The sequence below is a fragment of the Ipomoea nil genome, unplaced genomic scaffold (assembly GCF_001879475.1).
Source record: "Ipomoea nil cultivar Tokyo-kokei standard unplaced genomic scaffold, Asagao_1.1 scaffold1421, whole genome shotgun sequence".
Lineage (NCBI taxonomy): Eukaryota > Viridiplantae > Streptophyta > Magnoliopsida > Solanales > Convolvulaceae > Ipomoea > Ipomoea nil.
Window position 1 is genome coordinate 8,572,289 of NW_017617849.1, and position 19,542 is coordinate 8,591,830.

General features: G+C 35.0%; 4 protein-coding genes across 5 annotated transcripts; 1 reads left to right on the forward strand and 3 right to left on the reverse strand.

Annotated features, from left to right (window-relative positions):
- The first annotated feature begins 6,198 nt into the window (after positions 1–6,198).
- On the forward strand, positions 6,199–7,970 carry LOC109188373 (myb-related protein 330-like). Its single transcript, XM_019339022.1, has 3 exons — positions 6,199–6,438; positions 6,550–6,679; positions 6,938–7,970. The coding sequence occupies exons 1-3, from the start codon at positions 6,306–6,308 to the stop codon at positions 7,761–7,763; spliced, it is 1,089 nt and encodes a 362-aa protein (XP_019194567.1). The 5' UTR covers positions 6,199–6,305; the 3' UTR covers positions 7,764–7,970.
- An 825-nt stretch (positions 7,971–8,795) lies between these two features.
- On the reverse strand, positions 8,796–10,844 carry LOC109188374. Its single transcript, XM_019339023.1, has 3 exons — positions 10,519–10,844; positions 9,588–9,693; positions 8,796–9,196 (listed from the first exon to the last, which is right to left on the reverse strand). The coding sequence occupies exons 1-3, from the start codon at positions 10,781–10,783 to the stop codon at positions 9,124–9,126; spliced, it is 444 nt and encodes a 147-aa protein (XP_019194568.1). The 5' UTR covers positions 10,784–10,844; the 3' UTR covers positions 8,796–9,123.
- A 984-nt stretch (positions 10,845–11,828) lies between these two features.
- On the reverse strand, positions 11,829–15,154 carry LOC109188372 (5'-nucleotidase SurE-like). 2 transcript variants are annotated; one of them, XM_019339020.1, is made up of 10 exons: positions 14,586–15,153; positions 14,157–14,251; positions 13,904–13,971; positions 13,762–13,805; positions 13,504–13,581; positions 13,262–13,415; positions 12,946–13,095; positions 12,505–12,615; positions 12,334–12,399; positions 11,829–12,203 (listed from the first exon to the last, which is right to left on the reverse strand). In XM_019339020.1, exons 1-10 carry the CDS (start codon positions 14,882–14,884, stop codon positions 12,117–12,119), a joined length of 1,152 nt encoding a protein of 383 aa, XP_019194565.1. In that variant the 5' UTR covers positions 14,885–15,153; the 3' UTR covers positions 11,829–12,116. The 2 variants fall into 2 exon arrangements, with proteins under 2 accessions (XP_019194565.1, XP_019194566.1); XM_019339021.1 differs by having other exon boundaries at positions 12,191–12,255; positions 12,311–12,399; positions 14,586–15,154.
- A 1,298-nt stretch (positions 15,155–16,452) lies between these two features.
- On the reverse strand, positions 16,453–19,481 carry LOC109188176 (glyoxylate/succinic semialdehyde reductase 2, chloroplastic). Its single transcript, XM_019338735.1, has 12 exons — positions 19,208–19,481; positions 18,914–18,992; positions 18,744–18,809; positions 18,491–18,566; positions 18,354–18,409; positions 18,146–18,230; positions 17,943–18,003; positions 17,681–17,733; positions 17,517–17,587; positions 17,360–17,432; positions 17,076–17,180; positions 16,453–16,878 (listed from the first exon to the last, which is right to left on the reverse strand). Exons 1-12 carry the CDS (start codon positions 19,389–19,391, stop codon positions 16,708–16,710), a joined length of 1,080 nt encoding a protein of 359 aa, XP_019194280.1. The 5' UTR covers positions 19,392–19,481; the 3' UTR covers positions 16,453–16,707.
- Positions 19,482–19,542: the final 61 nt, after the last annotated feature.

A 19,542-nucleotide genomic window follows, 5' to 3' on the forward strand; every position in this document is an offset into this window, starting at 1 on the left:
GTATGTTTATTGAGGATTAACTATTTGAATAATCGACCTAAACCTAATTCACTGGGTTCTTTGTGTTTCAATAAATGGAGAAAGTATGTATGGACAGATACTACACTGTAACAAAGTCAGTAGTACTAAAAAAGAAAGGTATATAGTAGCTGAAGTACGTAACTGAGCTCTTGCAAACATTGAAGTCATAGGCCGCCAGAACTGTTTGAGAGCACTATTGTAGTGTCTGGCACTAACCAATACACCAACCAACTATAGAACGTTATGTTAACCTACTTGCAAAGTGTAAGTAGCTTGGATTTGTATAAATTGTTTTTTTTTTTTTTTTTTTTTTTTTTTTTTTTTTAGCATTGCGTATTGGATTATCTCTATTATTTTACATCTTGCATCTTATTATTGTATTTTACTGGAGGTTTTTTTATCACACGTAACTGATCATTTTTTCCAGTCTCATTATATTTAGAAAGTGTCTTACCTGTACTGGATTAATAACAAGAACACACCCCTTCCTCTCTATATCCTTACTTAAAGTAAACTAAAGTAAGCACATATTCTCAATTTCTACCTCATTTTATACTTCCGACTTACTTGACATATTTTGATTTATATATATATATATATATATATAAAGAGTGAACTACTGATTTTTATTACTCTCATTTTTTTTTTCTATCAATAAAATTACAACACATGATGATAAAAATTTTATTCTAACATAGAAGTCTATATATCTTTTTCCTATTAACAATAATTGCTAATAAAGTTACTTAAATCGTGGTTAGGGAGAGTATAAGATAAGAAGTCAAAATCTGGAAGGGTCCCCATCAACCTTTAGGGAATGTTTGGTTCATAGTAGGAATAAGGTTCAAATTGGCCATTGAACGTAACCTGAAAATGTAATTAGGTCACTGAACGAAAAAAAAAAAAAAAAAGTACAATTAGGCCACTGAACACTTTAAATGTATGCAATTTCACCTGATAGCAGGTTACCTGCTTACGTGGCAGCTGAGTTGACATTTTTAATAATTTTTAAATAATTTTTAATAAAGTTTAATAATAAAGTTTTTTTTTAAAAAAATTATTTAAAACAATTTTTTTTTAATTTTTTTTTTAAAATTATTATTAAAAAATATTTTTCAAAGGAAAATATTTTTCTTAAAGTGAAGGAAAATGTTGCTTTTTGGTGTTTGATTCATGGAATTCATTTTCCATTGAAAAATGAATTTCTTAAATTCGAGACCAAGGAGCATGTAAATCACGATGACTCAATGGGTTAGTATCAATGGGTCAGTAAACAGGGCCAAATGCCGGTGCGCACAAAAAATCTACCCACTTTGGACATAATTCTCACATTGCAGCCACCAAGGTTCAAACCTTGATCTCTTACCCCAAATACTACCCACTAAACCATTGAGCTAAGCCCTTATTTTTTTTCTTAATTATATTACTCTTATTAATTGTAGGAGCATATATGTCTTTATACTCGTTATTCTTTACAATTCCAAATCTAACCAAATAATATAATTAGTGTTTCCAGTAATTCTTTTTCCACAAACCAAACAATGAAATTCATTTTTCTAGTAATTATTTTTCCATGAAATTTCAATAACTTGTGCTTTGTAATTGATAAGTCAATTCACATCACAGTAACAATAAATGTGAAAACAATCCAATCTCTACCAAATCGGACTTGAATACAATTGTTTTGATTTGTATTCATTGGAATGGACAGTTAGCGTAGAGGTGTAAAAGAACCAAACAACTTGTGTATTTGAACTCGATTGATAACCGTTTGAATTTAATTCGAGTTGAATTCGAATTTGAGCCATATATAATTAAATTTAAATATTTTGATATTTAACCGTTCTAGTTCAATTGAAAGAAAATCACGTCATCTCATCATTCATGTCCCATGAGTAATTCTTTCATCTTTATAGTACTAACAATAATAACAAAACATATACTATAACTTTTACTTATTACACCATAGAATTACATCTGATAATTAACTTTAAGAGGGTAGAGACTATGCTGGTGGGTGAGTGCAAGAGTGCAGGGATGTTAGTTAGATGCAGGGCTATATATGTGAAAGCACATTTACCACACAATAAAACCAACAACATATGGCATATTGATAGTAATTATGGTGTTTTGTTTTGCTTATGATTAGGCATTTTTGGAATCTAATCATCAAATTATGCTTTGTCTCTAGAGAATAAAGAGATGGATGGATCAACTCCTTAATCATATTTATACAACTTCAAAAGTTGTAAGATTTTGTCCCCAACCCGTTCAATTAATTAACTAATTTAAAATAGCTTCATAAGCTTTGCTTTTCTAACAGTTGCAGAGTTTGAATCTTATCAAGGATAAAAAAAAATGAGAAATAATATGAATTTGATCGTGTTGTAGACACTAGTTTACAAACATATGGAGGCATGTCGGCCAGTTGAGGGTTATACTGCGATTTACCTCTCATTTTCCGTGGGGAAGGAGCCGTGATAATGAGCAATATAATTCAGTTTTGAGTTCAAACTTATATTTATACAACTTTATAAATACTAATTATATTTATTAAGGAGAAATATTATCCTTTTATTAAAAAATATGTATAATTACTTATAAATTTCTCTAATTTGAAAAAAAAAATAGAAATTTAAGCATAAAATATAAATTAAGTTTACCATTATATGATCAATTCCTTGTTTGTATATAACTATATAAATAGTTTGTACCAGGACTATGTGGTCCAATGGTATCCAGGTTGGATTTCCATTTGGAAGATTATAAGTTCGAGCCTCAGTGGAGGCGTTATTGGTTCTTTGTGTTTCAGTAGGTTGAGAAAGTATATGAACAGATACTACAATGTAATAGAGTCAGTAACTTTCAAAAAATTAGTTTCTTGCGTAACCACTAAGGCTCATTCCTAAAGACACTCAATAAGAGCAGTCTTATATATATTTTCTAGTAGATTGTTACGTGTAATTTTATCTCAGTCACTTGTTTGTTCAATCCAAGTTAGTTCAATAATCCAAACATTTATTAACCTCGATCATTGATTTAAATTATGTAAACTTTTCACAATTTTACACTCAATAACAAGTTTCTTAATTACCATCTAGTAAAACAAAAGTTATTCTCATCGCCATTATTATTTATTAATATAATGACCATATATCGGATCGATATATATAATCTCGGTTCTCACATGCTCTGTCGGGTCAGAGTGTGGCGGGCCTCTAGGGTTGGGAATTCAGCCTTTTGGGATAAGATATATATAATCTCGGAATTCAATCCTCATTTCACATGCTTCCCTCCTTAATGATGGTTTATAGTGACGATAATGAAGACAAAACCCTAATGAAACATGTCTTAATTAACGATTGTACATCTTTTTTATCTTGTCAAGAACTTTTTACAATTTCCAATTAAACATGCTTGCTTGTGATTCAATCTATTCGTATTTAATGTATTAGTATTGGCTTGCTTTCAATCAATTCCAATTAATATCACTTTTTTTTTTTTGTATTATTATTATTATTATTATTATTATTCAACAAACTTTCAGAAAGTTGATAATAGAATATAATAATGAAGAAATGAATTAACCATGCATCCTAATTGTAGAGATTGTAAAAAGTTTGTATTATTAAGTCAGTATACAATATAAATTTATAAATAATTTATATAATAATATGGTCAGGGCCCCATATTTAAAAAAAAAAATTATATTGTATACAGTATATAAGATTAAGCAGCACTAAGCACAGCACTTTTTCTTCGACGCAACTCTATTACTCTTTCTTCTCAAAAGAGATTTATCAAAATAAAGATATTCTAATTCTAGTAAAAGGTAACATCTTATGTGATATAGGCCAACATTTAGGCTACTAGGCTTTTACATCCTACAAAAGAATCCTATTACTCTATTAGTACCGTAGCTTGAATTTATTACCGACGCAAATCTCACAAACAGCAGCAATAGACAACCAACAAGTCGACAATTAGATAGACGCAAATATCAGTCAGTAACGACCGACAAACGCCAATCTCAAGTTGTTCAATTCTCTTAACAGGTAATTAATATTAATAAATATTGCACAATTCTTATTTATTGTTTTATTTACATAATTTAATAATTCTGATTTCATAATAATATATTCAAGAATTTATTTCTTGATTAATTATTTATTTATAGAGTTTCTAAATAAATTCTTATTTTTTCCTTAAGATTTTATAATTATGTCTTTTAGAAAATATTTATCTGGATTTAAGAATAGTAAAAAGAAAAGAAGAATTGAGCAACTAACTTTATCTGAAATGCTTACGCAGTAGCTAAAGCAGTTGGCTCAGACTATGGCTTCCAAACATGAAACCACGTCCCACCCATTTGTATTCGTTCATTCTTTCCCAATTATATTTGCAGTAATAATAATATTCACTTTTGGTTGTCAAAAAACAAAAGTAAATAAATAAAAAAAGTATTTTCACTCACACCCATGACATGAACAAATGCAAGATGATTCCTCCCCCGCCATAGAATCTAATTGTGGCTAGTGGGACCCACAGAGATCATATGTACGTACTCTTGACCTCGATTATATATGATAGATTTATCCTTAATTATAAAAATTTCATATCATAAACACGTTGTGAGCACATCACTTACTACGCTTGTTTAATTAAATAGATACTTAATCTAGTATAACATTTTATATTAGTTCAAATTTCTACACTAACATTTTATATTAGTTGAAATTTTTATACTAAAATTCCATTAAAACAACTAAAGTAATTCATATTTTTAATCAATTAATTATAAGAGATGACAATTTTTATTTTTTTTTATTATTAAAGAGATCTCCTCCGATCCCATTGAGGCTAGTGCAAAATTTAGAGAATGAGGACGATATATATATATATATATATATATATATATATATATATATATATATATATATATATATATATAGAGAGAGAGAGAGAGAGAGAGAGAGAGAGAGAGAGAGAGAGTTATTGAGACTTGAAAATTTAAGCACTAGAGTAATATTTGAATCTTTTTACTTACATATTAAAATTATAATTAATAAATTACTAATTTGACTATATGGTTGATAGCCGTGGAGATTTTATGTCTGATGTCCCAAAAAAATTTTGTGAAAAAGGGATGAGAAAAATTTTCAATTCCTTAACGGGGATAGAGAGTAAGGCAGAGTCACGAGAATCAAAAATATAATTTTCGCTTTGCCCCACCCCATTACAATGTCTGCTATACAAACTCAAAAACGTTTTAGTAAACTTCACAATTATTCATATTTTTTTAGACTCACACCCTTTTTCCCAACATTGTGAGGGTTACTATACCTAGAATTGTTTAATTTATGTTGCTTGGTGTTTTTTTTTTTTTTTTTGTTTTTTTTTGTTTTCCTCCTATCGAAAACAAAATTTTATTATTATTCCTCTAATAATTGTTATAAGAAACAAATTCACAATATTTTCATGATTTGATAGTATATAAGTATATTGTTAAAAAAAATAGATAAACTTTTTATCCTAATTAAGCTCATTTAGCATTATAATTACCACTCTTGTTATTTTATCATTACATTATAGTATCATCCTGCCATCCTGGTAACACATAAATAATATTTTCTAGATGACGAGAAAAACCTGCAATCACTATCAAAGGGTGTAAATTAGGTAAATTTCACTCCTACATAATAATAATAATTGTAGGGAAGTTGACATAAATAATAATTGTTATTTTTTTGAGTGATGAAGGGAACTTGCAGCCAATCGGCTTAGATTGCCTATATCTAGCTAACTCTAACCAAGAAAATCAATAGACCGTTCTATTGGGAGTCAAACTTTTAACTTTATAGTTATTAAGTCAATAGTCTAATTAATTTGGCTAGGTTATCTGACATAAATAATTATTGATAGATAGAAATGGTGAGATGAACCATATAAAATTAAACTGTTAAAAAACTTTATAATTACTGATGTAAATTCAAAAATGAAAAATAAATAAATAAAATTAAAAGACCTCCCATAGAAATATACGCTGCAATAGTTAGTTGGTTCATATATCTCCTTCTTGAGAGAGAGATTCAAATTAAAGTTCATATTTTTCTGGGAATTTCTACCTATATATATATATATATATATATATATATATACAAAATTTCAGTTTTTCTTGCGTTGTTTTCCCATATCTATATCAGTTTCTGCTTCCACTGACTGCACTCTGCAAACCTGAAAACTCTCACACAGAGAGAGAGAGAGAGAGAGAGAGAGAGAGAGAGATGGGACACCATTCATGCTGCAACAAGCAGAAGGTGAAGAGAGGGTTGTGGTCGCCTGAGGAAGACGAGAAACTCATCAACTACATTTCTACCTACGGCCATGGCTGTTGGAGCTCAGTTCCCAGGCTTGCTGGTAAGTGAGTTCTTTCGTGTATGTTTTCCAGTTCCAGACAAGAAAGAAAACATATTCTGAGAATCCCAGAATTAATTTCTTGGTTTTGTCGGTTTTAATTTGTTGGTGTAGGGTTGCAGAGATGTGGGAAAAGCTGCAGACTGAGGTGGATAAATTACCTAAGACCTGACCTCAAACGTGGGAGCTTTTCTCCCCAGGAAGCTGCTCTTATCATCGAACTCCACTTAATTCTAGGCAACAGGTAATTAATTACTTTTTTAATCAAAGAATTAGTAGGGAACACGTGTGTACTAGGTAAATCATATCTACTTTATGATTCTAACCTAGGTTGTCCAGTTCAAACCAGTCACACCAGAAGTTTGTACTGGATAAATCATAAACCTCACCTTGTGATCTTAGTGGGTAATGGATTACAACCAGTTAAGCTAATTTAGGTTGTTAATTTCATGCAGAAAGAGACAAATGATTTGGGAAATAATATGTTTTAAGTACTGTGCAGGTGGGCTCAGATAGCGAAGTATCTTCCAGGAAGAACAGACAATGAAGTTAAGAACTTCTGGAATTCAAGCATCAAGAAGAAGATAATCTCTCGCGCTTGCTTCTCTGATCATCTATCCGCCATTATTTCCAGCAATATCCCTGCAGACCCAAACACCGCTCCTTTTGATCATCAAACCCTCTTTTCTCTAAACCCTAGTTACAATAATAATGTCATCCTGGATCAGGCTGGGATCATTTCTGCAGGAACATCATCGTCATCTCCGTCCTCGTTCTTGCAGGCTGCTCAGATGATGGATCAGAATGGGAATTTGGTGCTTCCTGTGATGCCCTCTGCGCCGCCGCCGTCTGATCCGGCGGCGGCGGCGTGGTTTCTTGGACAGCAGCCTCAGAATCTCGAGCATAATTACTCCATTTTCAGTGCTGCTGCTAATAATGATCATATCGCCCCGCCGGATTTCGATATGATGTTGTTCCCTGCTATGCCGAAGCTTTGCGAGATGATAAAGGCCGGCGGGGATGCCGGCGAAAATATGCCCATTGCGTCATCCTCCTCCTCTTCTTCTTCCTCTGCGGTGGTCGCTGCCGCCGCACACGGCGGCGATCTGGTTTTCCCGGCTAGCAGTCTCCCATGTTACCCTTCTGGGTGCAATGCACGTGACTTGCAGGTGGCGGCAGGGTATGAAATGGAGCAAACTGATACAATAATCTTGCCATCCTTTCCCCTACCACCACCACCGTCATCATTATCGCCGCCGTTATCATTGTCGCCGGTGTCGTATTCCGGGCAGTCAGGCAATCAGCTTATTATTACATATCAATCTTAGTACGTTCTCCACCTAATCATGGTATGCATGGTGTGATGGGATGATTAAAGATGGAATCTTTTTGAACTTTTTGTTATATATTATTAATTGGGAAATATAATCTGGGAACCTAGATGTTTCCACTTTGGGTTGTGTAGTAATTTTAATAATGAATAATGGATGCATAAGGATGTATGTTCCATAATCAATATTGATGAAGCAAATTAAATGCAGATGGTGGTTTTATATATGTTCACTGTGTACTTGAAATTTGTTCATCTGGTGTCAATAAATTATTCTTGTCAGTTGTCACATGCCTCACTCCCCCCCCCCCCCCCCTCTTCCAAATTACAATCTTTTTATTATATTTTGTTTTACTTGGGATGTTGTCGTGTTGCTTCATTCTGACTTTATGTAACATGATGCAATCTTGAGAAGTCTTTGTATGTACTTTTGTTCTCATATGAAAGTTGAAAACCTTTGTGCTTTTCAAGTAATAATGGCTTCACATGCTAACTCCAATTGAGGAGCTGGTCCGACAATTGACTTGGTATAAACAATTCAATCAACTAAGAACAATCTAAATTGGTTATTAACTATGAACAAGTTAAATAAATAATTCAATCAACTAAGAACAATCTAAATTGATTATTAACTATGAACAAGCTAAACTGATTAGTTCACCGATGAGTATATTCAAATTTAGTAGTCCTTTGTTAACTAGGGTAGTAAAATGCACCTTCGAGTGGAGCAAACTATCCCATAAATCAAAGTAAGGTACACAAAAGTGTGATTTCCCAACAAAAATGCTAGTATATAATGGGAATGTTTGGTAATTAATTGTTAACTACAAAATGATTTTCTCAAAAAACTCATCAAAAAAAATGCTTTGGGCAACTTTTTGAATTTTAGTGTTTTGGAACAATAAACAGTTACAAAAAGCTAATTAATCAAACACTCATATTGGTTGTTTAACAAAGTCAAACAGTTAATAGTAGTCAAACAAACTAAAATTAGTTGATAGACTAACTATTTTACCAATCAGGGCCAATGTTGTGGAAAATATTTCTGTTTATTCTACCAACTTATAACAGTTTCTGATTTTGCATCATGCATACATCAAGATGAAAAAGGGTGAAAAGTCACTGCCATGGCAAAAGAAATACCACCTATCACATAAAAATTACTACAGTTCAAGAATTTTGAGCAGCAACATGAAATCCATAAGATTATGAGATGAACAAGGCAAAGACTAATGATTAGATGCAAGCAGAAACAGGGCAGTGTCTTGGGTGTCGCCTGGGCTCGATATTGCACTATATCAACCTTCTAGTGACCTTAATTGGATCCACAGTTGCAATATGGTGTATTGTTTATGTAGCTATACTGCTATTCGTGCACGTCCCTTGGCAATTCTCCGAGCAATAACTCTTCGGCCACCCACTGTAGCTTTGCTGTTCAATTGAATAAAGAGATGAGCTACAGTACATTTGTTAGAAAAACACAAGCACCAAAAATAGAATCTACATTATCAAAAGCAGTAGAGCAGAGGAAAGAAGATGCACTAAACCTTTAATCTTCACAACTACCTACATTTGCTTCTAAATTGAATTGTCGGTTAAAAAATTAAATGAAGAAAAACATGACTAAAATGTAAGATAGATAATGAATTAATATCTTTGAACAGACTCCACTACTAGCTTCAAGTTCTAAGCTTCGTGAACATAAGGAATTCATAACAGGGTTCTGCTTGGTGCTTTTGGTGTGAAAACTAAAGCCTCTGCACATGCAAGTTCATGGGTTCATGTGTGTAAAAGCATGGATAAGACAGGAAGAGAGATGTACCGGGCACGAAATCCATGATTCCTTTTACGCCTGATGTTACTTGGTTGGTACGTTCTCTTAGTGTGACAAAGAAGTGGTTCACTTGAAGAAGTTTCTCCTGGTGTCACTGTGTGAGAAAAAAAAAATAAAACTTTAAGCAATGCCAAAACAAGGCCAAGGTTATGCCACAAAGTTTTCAGCATAAAGAGTAATCAGAAAATGATGCAGGTAGTGAGTGGTCATAGACTCATAGTTTCTTTACTTGATCCCTTAAGCAGTAAGCAAATTTCAAAAGAAGAAAAAACATAATTCACATATTCTCCCACTCCAATGAAACTGAGCAATCCCCTGCCAATCCCATTCGATTGACAAAACATAACATTCACGAAAGTCAAAATGTCAGCCTCTTCTGCAAAGCATCACCCTTAATTACAAAGTTAACATAGCCAGCAAACTCAATTTATATCGAATTATGGATATGAAGAAACCATCAAGATTGAAGAAGAAGTTACAAATTCAATTAATGTAGGAATGCTTTGCAATTCCTGTACCCGTGTCAATTATCTCTGAGAAAAGATAAGCACACCAGCAATGTTCTGAGCAAAACCAAACCCACAGCTACATTTCAACTGATCACCAAGCAGACATTAAACACAACGATAACCAAGTCAGAACAAATAGAAATGTTCAAAGCTCCTGGCTTTGTTAATGCAATTCCACATCACATTAACAATGAAAACCACATTCCACATCAGGTTATATTTACTCCAAGTTGCACAGCCAAGTATCCCACTAAGATTGAGACAAACATACGGGAAAAGGTTGAAAATTTATAGCTCATTCAATACCAGAAGTTACATACAATTACTAAAGTATGAAATGCAGTGAAAAAAAAAAAAATGGATCGTAAAACAGACAAATGCACTTCAGCTCACAAGTAAATAAAAATTACCCTCGGGAAGGAAGAAGCGGAGAGAAGGGAGGCCACAGGGGTACAGAAAACCCTCCGATGAGAGCTTTCGGCACAAATCCGCATTGCTTTCGGGCAAATTAAGTGGAGCCTGAGACTCAGAGGATATGGAAGGGAAGAGCTTCGGAGTGATCTCCGGAGTCTGAGAAACCAATTGCTGTGTATTTCGTGTCGAATTTTGGCTCATCAACCGAGTCATCAAAGAGAAGCTAGTTCGAATGAGAGTTCTCGACGACGAGGACGCCATTGTTTCCCTCAGCAGGAATTTCAGTAAACCCTAATTCATCTGCAACTCATCCTCATTTTTAAGCGTTTTTTATTTTTTATTTTTATCTTTATTTATTAAAACCATTTTGTAAAGAACTCTCGCAATGGGCTTTTCTTTTGAACTTGTTTAAGCCCATATTAAGAAGGTTTTTTTTTTTTTTTTTTTTTTTTTTTTTTTTTTTTTTTAAATAACGTGGAAAATTTAACTTAAATGTATACATTGAGTAGATTTTATTATTATGTAATAACTCACGAAAATCATATTTCATCCACTCAATTATTTTTTTTGACTTTTGAGAGTTGACCTTTTTTCATATATAAGAAAATTCTTCTTTCAAAGCTTCGTGGTTGCAACCAATGCAAGGAGCAAATGTGCTGATTTTTAAGATGATTGCAACCAATGCAACGAGCAAATGTGCTGGTTTTTAAGATGATTGCAACCAATGCAACGAGCAAATGTGCTGGTTTTTAAGATATTTTAATCATCGTAAAATTAATTCCAATTCAGCCCGACAGAGTATGTAAGAGGATGTAATTGACATGGTCAAATGTTGTGCGCACAAAAAATCTGTTCACTTTAAACATAATTCCACACTACTGTTGGCGAGCTGAACCGTTGAGCTAAGCACGTGCATGCCAAGTTGCACTTAGCTCTTACTAGAGATAGCTTGACACCATAATTCTTTACTTCTTTAACATGGTGCACAACCTCTAATTTTACAATTATATTAACAACTTGCTCAGTTGATCATCCTTGATCCATATCTAGATAGAGAAGGCTTTCTCACTTCAAATATGGATGAAGAAGCCATAGATATCTTTGTCTTTGAATGAAGATGTCATGGACAATTTGATATTTTCTTGTTTTTCTTCTCTCTACAATCACATGTGCATATACATAAAACGAGTCTCTCTTAATGTGATTTGCAAACTATTACATGAGCGAAATTTATTCAATGCATACCCTCAGACAAGTTTCCCTCATCATCCAAATAATAATAATAATAATAACACTTAGAAACACATCATCAATGAGAAAAATGAGGGAAATTGGCACTTAACAAACATGCCACCCTCTTCTAACATTAGCAGGAGAAGCATTTGCTTCATAAACAAATACAAAGAATGGGGAACTTTATAAGTTCAACTGTTCAAGAAAGGGAGCAAAATAAAAAAGATAAAAATAAGCAAACAATACATAAACAGCTATGACCCAGCATGCAACCATGCACAGATCACCCAAAAAATCATCTCCAAAAATGTACAAAAGAATCAGTACTGTTGCAGGATGTATGGATTCTCACTTCTCAGGCTTATAGGGCAGCAGAAATCCAATCTGAAACAGCTGTCTGAACTTCAGGCTCTGCATGCATCGAAAGAGACAGTGGAGTGACTGCAACCTGTTCATGTTTTCACCGGTTAAGCATATGTGAAGAGAAAATGGCGATATGGCCAATCGTAGTATAATATCTCGAGCCTATATGTTGCTTAAGATTTTTTTCCAGAAAACGAATGGATATTTAGCCTTACAAAGCCATTTTCGAGCGCCCTGAAATCTAAATCTTCATCCTTGTCTGCTATCTGCTTGTCTAGTAACTGCAGTGTCAAAAACCATTAGCCTTACCTAAATGGTGTCCGGTTTATCCCATGGCCAAAGAATCCAACAGAATATTCATAACACACGGAATACAAGCAGCTTACCTCCAATCTAAAGTACTTGACTTTCCGGTTGGGGTCAGATTTTCCAGAAATACCAACCGACTCAACTTCTTCAATATCCTTCTTCTGTGTGGCCAAACGGCGAGCAGCACCCTAAAAAGATGAGAGGGTAAACAAAATGGCTAAGAGAAGGATACCTGCCCCATAAAGTTTGAAAATGGCACATAAAGGATGCAAGCAACACGTGGACTGTAGTCGCTTATCGGGTGACGTAGAGATTCGAACCCATGATCTTCGGTCTGGCTCTAATACCAAATTGAAGCATGTGCTCCATCTCAACTAAAAGCTGATAATTGGATTGCACATTAATGGTTATATGCTCAACAGGGATAGGGTAATGCCTAGTTAATCTGGCTAGAAAGCACCCTTGCAAAAAGTCGAAATCCCAGAAAGGATCGATAATAGTTACAGAAGTATACTTACTGCAGCAGAGGCATCTCGACCTAGCTGAGCAAGCTGTATGCCAAGGCCATGATGACTAGAGTGAAAGCGTCCACCAGGATTCCTGTTGGCTGGAATCGCATTCCAGTTTAATGTGGACTTCCAAAGACTTTGTTTCGCTAATTTGAATCCCTGTCACACAAAGAGCCATACAAGTTAGAATTCAAATAAGTATTTAATACCGAGAGACAAATATATGCATCACTATAAAGCACCATAGCAGTTAAAATGGATGTAAATGCCACATTCAAACAATAGTAATTGAAAACGCAATATGTCAATAACGGTAAAAGCAAACCTTATTTGCCAGAGGAGATGTGGGAACTTCCACATTCATTAAGCAACCTTTAGGGAAAGCGCCCTTCTCTATATCTCTAATGGCTGCAGTAATTAAAGGTAAACAAACACTTGCAGCATCCTTGAAATCACTTTCCTGGCTTTCATCTTTCTTCCTAAAATTATAAAACCAAAGACTACTAGATAATCGATTTGTTAACAAATTACCCGAGGATAACACAGAGGAAAAGATCAAGAACATACCAGTTAAGAGATATTGATATAGACGGGATGCCACAGAGCAATGCCTCCCTGGCACCTGCTACAACACCGGAGTAGAACCTGGAGAAAAGAAAAAGTAATACATAGAATGTAGAGAAACAAATGACCATTTAAGAATACAAAAGATCTAGAATGCAAAAAAATAATTGTCAATAACAGTTAGTATAACAGCAGATGAGCAAGATTCTTCAAAAAACAAAGAACAGATCATATTCAAACAGAACTCAAAGGAATACTTACCCATGAAGACCACAACTTGAGCCCCTGTCGATTCCACTGATTACCTAAACATGACAGGGGGTAGAATGAAGAGAGAAAACTCAGCACTAAGCAATAATAAACCTAAAAATGATATCAAATTAATGAAAGCATGTGTCCATACCACCAAAGGCTTTGACCAAGAATACAGCGCCCCAGATAAGACCAATGAGATGCAATCTACAGGAGTCCCTGAAAACAGATTCATTGAAAAGATAGTACTTTAGATCTTTTTTGTCAAAACATTCACAATCCCGAAAATCCTATAAATATAAGAGAAAGAATGTTAAGTTAAAAGTTCAATTACAGTATTAGTTAGTACAACATAGATATGCTATAAAATCTAAAAAACCATGAAGTGTCACTTGCCACCATACCAGAAACTTCATAGCCAGTGGCACCTTGAATTTCAACTGAACCCACTGCAACTGTTTCCCTTAGGGTAATTGAGTGTCCTGATACTGATTTATCTCTGTCAAATGATCAAAACAAACAGATCACCCATGAGACTGGAAAAGATCAGATCCATTTAAAACTCATAATAATGTCAAGTTGTCAACCTTTAAACTCCAACAACAGAAATAAATACATAAATAATGGCAAGAGTCACATAATGTGAGAGTCAATGTGAAAGCTCAAAATTTTAAAATCTCAACAACAGATATCACTATGAACCCACAAGTGACTTGCAAATCTAAACCAAACAAACAGTAAAAATCTATTCTTGATAACTATCTTTTAGAAATATTTATACCAATATCTAAAACAAACTGATATCAAAGAGAGAAACTTTGCAAAAGACCCACAATTGAGGAGCGCAGAAGTAGACATTGTAGAGGCCTTGGCGAACGAGAGCATCCAGAAGACAGGCGAGGCCAGGGGAATCAATCCCGTCAGCATTAGTCACCAAAACGATAGGCTTCGAGCTGTCGGGCTCCGGGATGACATCACCGGAATTCGAAGGCGACGGCTCCGTCGAATCTTCTTTATCGGACTTAGGTTGTTGATCCTCATTTCCTCCTCCGCCGGCGTCGCCGCCTTTTCGGCGTTGAAGAACATCCTGAAGATTTGAGACTAGAGCTGGCGGCAATGCGCTTTTCTTCATTTCTAGAGAGGAAAAGATGCGTATTTATATATAGAAAGAGAGGGAGTGCGGTGTGGGTGGCTACGCACTAGGCAGAGATGATGATGATGATGATGAAAATAGGAGAAAGTAGAGAGAAAAGGGTAGTTATTTCTGGTGCCGAGGAATCAAATTCTAAACCCTAGAGAGAGATAGAGGCTATATCTTATATGTGTGTGTGTATGAAATGTATAGATATAGAGAGAGATAGAGAGGGAAAGGTGGAGAGGGATTTGCTGTTCTTTGTATGGGGTACCGATGGGTGAGGAAGGGAGTGAAGGAACAGTGAGGAAGAAATTATGATGATTTACCCACTCGCGCATGGAATTGCGTGTGTTACACGAATCTACTTCATTTTTATTTTTTTAAAACCAACCACAAAATTTCATTAAAACAGATGTTCAATACAAAAAAGAATCGAAGATGACCAAATAAAGGGACTAATTTGAAAACAAACAGCTCTTGCTAAAGCATGAACGACTAATCTAAGAATAAACTAAAATAGTTTTTAAATGATTTTTATAAATATTATTTTCAGTCCGAACAAATTAAAAGAAGTATGATTCTAATTTAAAACTCTTTATTATGCCTCACATTTTACAAGATTTGAATTTGCAATTGCATTAAAATTTACTCTTAACCAATTGTTAATATAGAACTTAACTTATAACAATCATTATAATTTAAAACTTTAATAACACAATTATGAGTATACAAGTGTCTAATTTTATAGAAATCTGAAAAAACCTTTAAAATACTCATACGAGACTTGCCACTTTTTCATTCATGAAACATCAATAACATCATTCATCATCACGAGCTTAACTTAATGGTTTAATTAGCAGTATTTGGGAGAAGAGACCAAGGTTCGAACCTCACGCGGCGACAATGTAAGAATTATGTCCAAAGTGAGCCGATTCTTACACACGCTTTGAGATCGGCGTTTGGGTAAAAATAAAACAGGGCCAAATCAGGATGAAAACGAGAGTTTTTCGCAAGCGTATATATATATATATATATATATATGTGTGTGTGTGTGTGAATAATTGACATCATATTTGGGTCAGACTTTCAGAGGAAATAAACTGACATAGTGATATGGTTGGGCAGTGTAGATCAACGTCTTTAGTTTTATGAAATACGTAGTATGTAAAAATCCGACGATGGATGAGAGTTGAGAAATTTTGAGCAGACGTGCACGCCACGCACTGGAGGAGGAATGTGAATCAATCTCCATCCCACCATTCCCGGAAAATTTTTGTACTGTATTTTTTAAGGAGCAGAAAATGTCAGCCAATTGCCACGGGGCAATCTTAAATGCTGGACCCCACTTCCTATTCCATGATTGCACTCAACATTTTCTTTGTTTTTTATACTACAAGTGATATCTATAGTCTATACAATGAAATTATTCAGTCAAATCTTTTACCTAAAAAACTTTTCACGAGTGTTAGTTTGAACTTTAGTTGGAGTATTTTGGGTGAGAAAGAAACTCATAATCACTATCCAAATTAGCAAAGGATTACAAAGAAATAAATCATTCTAGATTGTTCATAACTGATCTATTTAAATCAAAAAGATCAATAGACTGCTCCCGTTAAAGTTAAATTTGAAACCTGGTAATTACCAAACAAACTTTGAACAAAGTGCGACTTTACCTCTAGATTATATAATGTATCTTTTGATAGCTGACAAGTACTAAAAACATGGATAATTTGCAGGGGGGAATCATTGAATCAAGAATATAGCAGAAGACTTTAAGCTAGTAACAGGATCAAAAGAAGTTGCAGGAGAGAGCTTTGATTCTAGTTTTCTGTTTTCTCTTGTAGTTTTACTTTCACGGCTTCGATTACTGCAGAGAAGTCGTGATCACCCAGGCCGTGAGATTTCGCTACCTTGTAAAGCTCATTTGCAGCGGCTGCAATGGGAGTAGGTTGGGAAACCGACTCAGCCAACCCCAGAGCTAGCCGGAGATCCTGATGGAACAAACAGAGAAGACCGTCAGTTTCCGCGCTATAATGCACATGGATCAAACCACACTAAAATATTGAATCCAACCAATTAGCTAGTTTAACACATGGCCTTATAAACCCATATATATTATCTCTTATTTTATCAATGTGGGACTCTTAACACATGCCAATATAGCCAGCATTCTTTGAAGTATACAAACCTTTTGCTGGTGCTTTAGTGGAAAAGCAGTAGGGTAGAGCGATTTCACCATTGAAGGACCTTTAACTGAGTACATCGGTGCACTGATGGCGCCTTGTGAGATAACCTGTGCATAAACGAGGTGACTGTCAGAATATGTGTGTGTGTCTGAGGTTGTCTGTAACAGACAACCTCAAAAACGACTATGAAACCACCCCAAAAGATGACGAATTTCCCAAATTTAAGGATACTCGGTTCACCATTATGGACTCTATTCGACAACCTAGTGTTGCAAAAAGGAAATACCTCCACTAGTACGCTGGGATCGAGTCCTACTTTCTCGCTGAGAATCAATCCTTCGGAAAAGGATGCCATCATACTGCAATTTTACGATACAGAAATTCATGTAGGAAAAAAAAAATTCGTATTTTCTTTATTCAAAATAAATTTGATATCCATGAACCTTCCCATGATCATATTTACAACCAATTTCATTGCTGCTCCATTACCAACTTCACCGAGGTAAAATCTAGACTGGAAATAGGAAGCGGCAAATAAGAATGTAAGAGACAACGTTTTGGAGAAATTAAGAGATTTCACCATTTAGTGAAAGAGGCCAAAAAACACCTTCCCCATCACATCTAACTCTGATCCAACCATATCATACAGCGGTCTGTCACCTGAAAGATCATCGTTTGATTTCATTTCAGTTTCCTTTCCAAACTCGGGGACTTGAAATCGGAACTAAAAGTTAACAATATAATTGATGTAAATGCTCTGATACCAAATTGAAGCATGTGCTCCATCTCAACTAAAAGCCTAAGCTGATAGTTGGATTGCACATTAATGGTTATATGCTCAACAGCATTACGGGAATCAAATGTGTTACCTGCAGTAAGAAATATGAGCTGCCCATCCTCGGCTGGCTTTTTAGAGCCTGAAACTGGAGCCTGTTGCAGATAAGATTCGAATAATAATTTTAAAATTTTATTTATTTACTTTTTTGGAGTGAAGATTGCTTATGGAACAATGCAAATACCGACTTCATTCCCATGTTTAATTTCAACGGGAGTGGAAATGTTTTGAACTCACCTCCAAAAATAGAGCTCCAGTAGCTTTAACGTGCTTATTGATGAGTTTAGAAGTGGAACCGTCAACTGTAGAGACATCAACATAACTGCAATTCCTCGTACACATGTTAAACTAAATCATCGTGACATCAAACTTGGAAGAAATCATAGTCAAAGTAACGATATTAACTATGTTTATTGAGGTGACTGACGGGAACAAGAAAAGATACCCTTTTCCCGGACTGAGTCCACTTGCAGCACCATGTTTTCCACAAGCAACATCGACCTGATAAACGCTCTTATCGTAACTACCCACTACACACACAACACAAGGCAAGGCAAAGGCAAATCAACGAAACAAACTCACTACACTTTCGGGATCAGCAAGCATTGCAAAAGTGAAATCACAGGATGCTGCCACTTCCTCGGGGGTAGACTTATATCTGCAGAAGGGTTCTCTCTTTATTCAACGCTAAATAGAATGGAAAACGAGCCAACAAGGATATGCACAACATTGAAGCGGCCCCAAAAGAAACAAATATTAAAACATCAAGCAACTGTTTGTTTTCTCGGGATTGAGTTTGTCACACCAAAATCATATTTGCATATGGAGCACTTACTTTGCACCCAAGGAGATGAGAGGATCACATTTACTCTTTGTCCTATTCCAAACTGTCACATCACATCTGCAACAAGTAAATTGAGGTTGGATAGCTTAGATTGTTACAGTTCCAATAAAGATGAATGGCTATGCAGAGAAGAAGAAGTTGTTCAGCATTGGAAAACATACCCAGCTTTAATAAGATTTTGTGCCATTGGGGAACCCATGATTCCAAGGCCCAGAAAGCCAATACGTTTGGGAGACTCATCTGCCAGAGACAAAATAGAACTTCAGTTAGAAGGAAGGAAAGATGCATTTGCCAAAATCCAAGAAATGTTTGATCACAGGGTAGCAATTGTTAAACCCCACATCAAGATAAACACTCCAATTTACATAAAGATAGAATCTTGATTGGGCAATTGTGGTTCGCATCCCCAAATTGGGAAGAGAGGAACAAAACTCGAAATGGAAGAAAGAGTGTACCTTTGGGTGTTTGAGAAGAGAAAGCCTTGAAGGAGACGAAGAATTGAGGTTTGGGTGAGAGAGAAGAGGTGCTGAAGCGAGTGGGCAGTGGAGGGCAGAAAGTTGAGCAGTTTGCCATGGCTCTAGTGTTTGAAATTGAGAGGATGCAATTGGATACCACCTTGTCCATCAATACCTTTGCCATTCTCTCCTCTTTTTGTCCTTTTCGCTCTATCGATTGCAGGAAATGGCTCCCCCCTTACTCCCATTCCTATCCTAACCTAACCAGTGGGTTTCTAGTTTCTTTCTTACTCTCCTCTCAAATACGCCTACTGAACCATTGAACTAAACCCGTA